General features: G+C 38.9%; 1 protein-coding gene across 1 annotated transcript in view; it reads left to right on the top strand.

Moving 5' to 3' along the window:
• The first annotated feature begins 1,119 nt into the window (after positions 1–1,119).
• Positions 1,120–4,217, top strand: part of LOC123653839 (phosphatase and actin regulator 3-like) — a 13,241-nt gene continuing 10,143 nt past the window's right edge. Inside the window, exons 1-4 of the mRNA XM_045589818.1 lie at positions 1,120–1,180; positions 1,736–1,843; positions 2,366–2,554; positions 3,444–3,696. Of these exons, the coding sequence (XP_045445774.1) occupies positions 1,120–1,180; positions 1,736–1,843; positions 2,366–2,554; positions 3,444–3,696 (611 nt within the window). The remainder of the gene's footprint in view (positions 1,181–1,735; positions 1,844–2,365; positions 2,555–3,443; positions 3,697–4,217) is intronic.

The raw sequence follows: 4,217 nt of genomic DNA on the forward strand, positions 1-4,217 counted from the left end.
TTTTAAAACGTAAACGATGAAAAATTTAACTGAACATGTTTGTTTTAATAGTTTTACAATTTTAGTAAAGTAAAATGGGCTTTTAATTTATATTTCGGTCATCATTTATTAGCAAGCACGCTTAAATTGGATCTCCTTTTCCTTTTAAAATAATTACTAAAGGGCATCCTTATGATAACTCGAAGAAGATTAAGTTAGTCACTTATATAACGAGCACAACGATTTTATCCTCGAAGCAAGAGCCTTGGCCAAGGGCGACCGCATCGATCGCAGCTGGGACCTTTCGCCCACTAGCCGAACCGTGCTCGCGCACCGCTCTACCTAGCCTGTTGAATCAGCTCTCGCTGCACTGCTCGCACTATTGTGGAAATATCTACTTGTAATTTTTTTCATTTTTTTTTTTATTGTTTTGAAGAAGAAAAACCAGTTTGAACCACAATTAACATATATTTATTGTAACCTTGCGTTATATTGAACAGTTATATTGGATTATATGAATTAAATACGTGTATCTTTGAAAATAAAATCTATTTATAGTTTACAAAGGTATTTAAAGTTTATTGAAGTAAAAGCTTGTCCTGCCTTGGGAACTTTCAAACCCAAGAAGTTTAAATAGAAATAAACTTTTCTGGATAGGAATACCCTAGGTGACTAGCGGTGTAAAATATGAGTACTTTACGACCTATTCTCATACACAAAAAAAAAAATAATGAAAATTTTTCACGCGTTTCGGAGTCGTGCGACCACTTATATCGTGTTGCGAGATTTGTTTGTGTTAATGTCGTTATTCGTTTGTTCATTTATTGACTATCTTTATCAATAGAGTTATGATGACTGCTTTACGACTTTACTCTTCATAATAATGCATATTGGCATTTAAACAATAACCCGATAAATCCTTATTGGAAGGCCAAACACAAACGTTCGTTAACACTGAATCTACTATAATTGATTTATTTTGTAATATTTCTTAAGCAATTGATTAGTTGCGAATCACGAAAACAGTAATACCGCTGACAGGTTCCAGTTATTGTATTGCTTCACGCAAGGCTTATCGGCACAAACGAAGTTGTAATATATTCTAGTATTTAAATATGCGATTAGTTTAAAAAACTAGCAATGTCAAAACGTACAGCTGACTGTCTTCCTCCACGCTCTAGATTCTATTACCGCGTGCCTGGTACGGTGAAACAGGATGTGTTAATAATAACAGTACCATGTGCTGAAGGCCGATAGGTGTCGGCGCCGGCAATGAATGGGACTCGCGTGCCACAGACCGTCGCTCGACTCGATGTCAGATATTTTTAGACCTATCGACATTGTATGGTGACGTTTTCGTTCCCGGTTCGCTGATACAATTACACTCGACTGTGTTGAGACTTTGATGCATTCACAGTTTACATGCTAGGATCCTCGTAAATATGCAACCGATAGCTATTTCAAGGTTACTTTTATTTTTTAAACTAATAGCGGTACTAAAGATATCGATAGTAACACTTGTCATCTGTAGTACTAGACATTCATTCACTACTTTTCACACATAATTAACTATAGTAAAAAAAATGTAATCGCAGTTGGTGGGTATTGTATGTTACTATACCGTATCGCCTGAACTGGATACCGAACAAAAGAGTAGAGAGTATGTCATCGGAATGTTTATTTGAGTCTACTAAAACCTTTAGTATATGTGTTTAACCAACAGAGAGTATTAATATATATTTTTTATCTCTTTCAGAGCCAAAGAAAGATAAATTAGAGAACGGTGGCGAATTGGTGAGGCCTGAGAGACCGAACTCTTTGAGCGCGGGCAAGCTCCCAAGGCGGATATGCTATCAAGGCGACGGTGAGTCACATCACGAATGCCATCATTATCTACCGTTTAAGGAAAACCATCTGCCCATAATATTCTCAATGACAACACATTCCTTTAAAGTAACTAACTTTCTTTTTTATCGCTATTCGATATTTTATTGTTCTGTTTATTTAAATTTTCGTTTTTCTGATAATCAAATTTGGATAGTAATCATACAAAAATTTTATTTGCTCAATTTAATTGTAATTTTTTGAATTTTCTACAATATTTGGCACGTAACGACGTTCAGGTTTTTTTTCTGATAAAGAAAAGCACTAGCGCTTTTTGCAATAATATTACTATAATTAGTATCGTTTTTGGAAGATACGTTTCTAGACAATGCTATGTTTATAAAGTTAATTTTATTATTTTGTTTTAACCACTACATCAGATTTACCCAAATATATCTCTATATTTCTCGCTGTAATATAATTTATTATATGCCACTTACCCAGCTAACTTATTTCAGTATCTAGTATCAGTAGTATCTTAAATTTCGTATTTCACTTTTAGCGGTTTATGGTGTAGGCAGCGGCGGCGGCAGCGACGAGGTGAGCGCGGAAGAGCAACTGATGCTCTCGGAGCTGCCGGAGCCGCCGATCGCGCTGTCCGAGATCGGGCCCATTCCACCTCCGCCCATGTTCAGCTCGCCTAGCCCGACGCGCCACCATACGCACCAGATAGCCAGTAACCTCTCCGACTGTGAGTACACTAATAACTAATTGTGTTTTGTTCATGAGTTATTCTACTTACTACTTACTCTGGTTTATTAATTTCAAATGATATTAAATCAAGTGTAGGTAAATAATTGTACTCTAAAATTTAGAGTAACTTTTAAAGTTACATTTAAGATTTACGCGAAAGTTAATATACTAATACATACTGTCACCATCATCACATCAGCCTAATATAATCCACTGCTGGACATAGGCCTCCACAAGTTCGCGCCAGAAATGGAGTGAACTCATGTGTTTTGCCCATAGTCACCACGCTGGGCAGACGGGTTGGTGACCGCAGGGCTGGCTTTGTCGCACCGAAGACGTTGCTGTCCGTCTTCGGCCTGTGTATTTCAAACCCAGCAGTTAGATGGTTATCCCGCCATCAGTCGGCTTTTTAAGTTCCAAGGCGGTAGTGGAACTGTGTTATCCCTTAGTCGCCTCTTACGACACCCAGGGGAAGAGAGGGGGTGGCTATATTCTTATTGCCGTAACCACACAGCAAGTTTTTAGATATACATACTGTATTACTATTTATTTTTCGAAAACTCTTTACAGCTTAGAAGTGATTCAGGAAAGTTGTTAATATCATTACATAGTATAAAAAAGTTGCTTCCCGCTGTGTGTATGCTTAGATCTTTAAAACTACGCAACTGATTTTGATGCGATTTTCTTAAGTAAATATAGTGATTCCAGAGAAAGGTCTATTTCTATAATGCATGCATGATATAGTAGAGGAACACTGATAGTTTTTGCAATCGTGCGAAGCCGGAGCGGGTCGCTAGTTACGTAATAATCGAAGCATTACACATATAAGCCATTGACGTGAGTTTACTGTTGATGCCGATATCTATATGATCGTATCTCATCGACAGCGGAAGAAGAAGACTCGCCGGAGGAGGACGAGGCGGACGCGGGCGCGGGGGGAGGAGGGGGCGCGGACACGTCCCGCGTGGAGGAGATCCCGCCCAAGGAGCCGCTGTTCAACGCCGTGCCGCTCAAGTCGGCACTCAAGAAGCGGCCCACCGCCTCGCCCGCCGCCACGCCGCTCGCCACGCCACTCGCGCCGCGCCAGGACCACCACGCCAGCTTCAAGTCAGTACACACCACATTGGACTCACTCTTGACGTAATGTAGGACTTGTTGCGCGTCCGTTTGTGTGACGGTGAGCCAGCAGGCGTCACAATCAAATCAAATTTATAATGAAAAATATATATCACTTGACGCATCTAAAACTTGTCGTTTCCATACGACTTGAGTCGTTGATGAAATAATTTAACAGTTGCTAAATTACTCCTGTCACTAACACGCAGTTACTGTAACTAAACAAGCTTTATGTACACACCAGCGTGCCCCAATTTTCGGACTGAGACCTCCTCTAGCGTTACGATTTGTTTCGCGAATACCTTAAATACGACCATAGTTGAAAGTAACAAAGATGCGTCATACAACAGCATCTATAGGGTTAGTGTCAATTTAATTTTGGAATATTTTAGTTTACTTTGAAAATTCTCAACTTTCGTATTATAAACAAAACAATGTTTAGGTGAATCTTGTATTTAAATGGATATTATCGCATGTCATTCGTTTCCAAAGATGGTTTTTATAGTTTCGGTTATTACTTTAGTCAATCTCCTCTTATTAATTAA

This window comes from Melitaea cinxia, chromosome 5, assembly GCF_905220565.1.
Source record: "Melitaea cinxia chromosome 5, ilMelCinx1.1, whole genome shotgun sequence".
Classification (NCBI taxonomy): Eukaryota; Metazoa; Arthropoda; class Insecta; order Lepidoptera; family Nymphalidae; genus Melitaea; species Melitaea cinxia.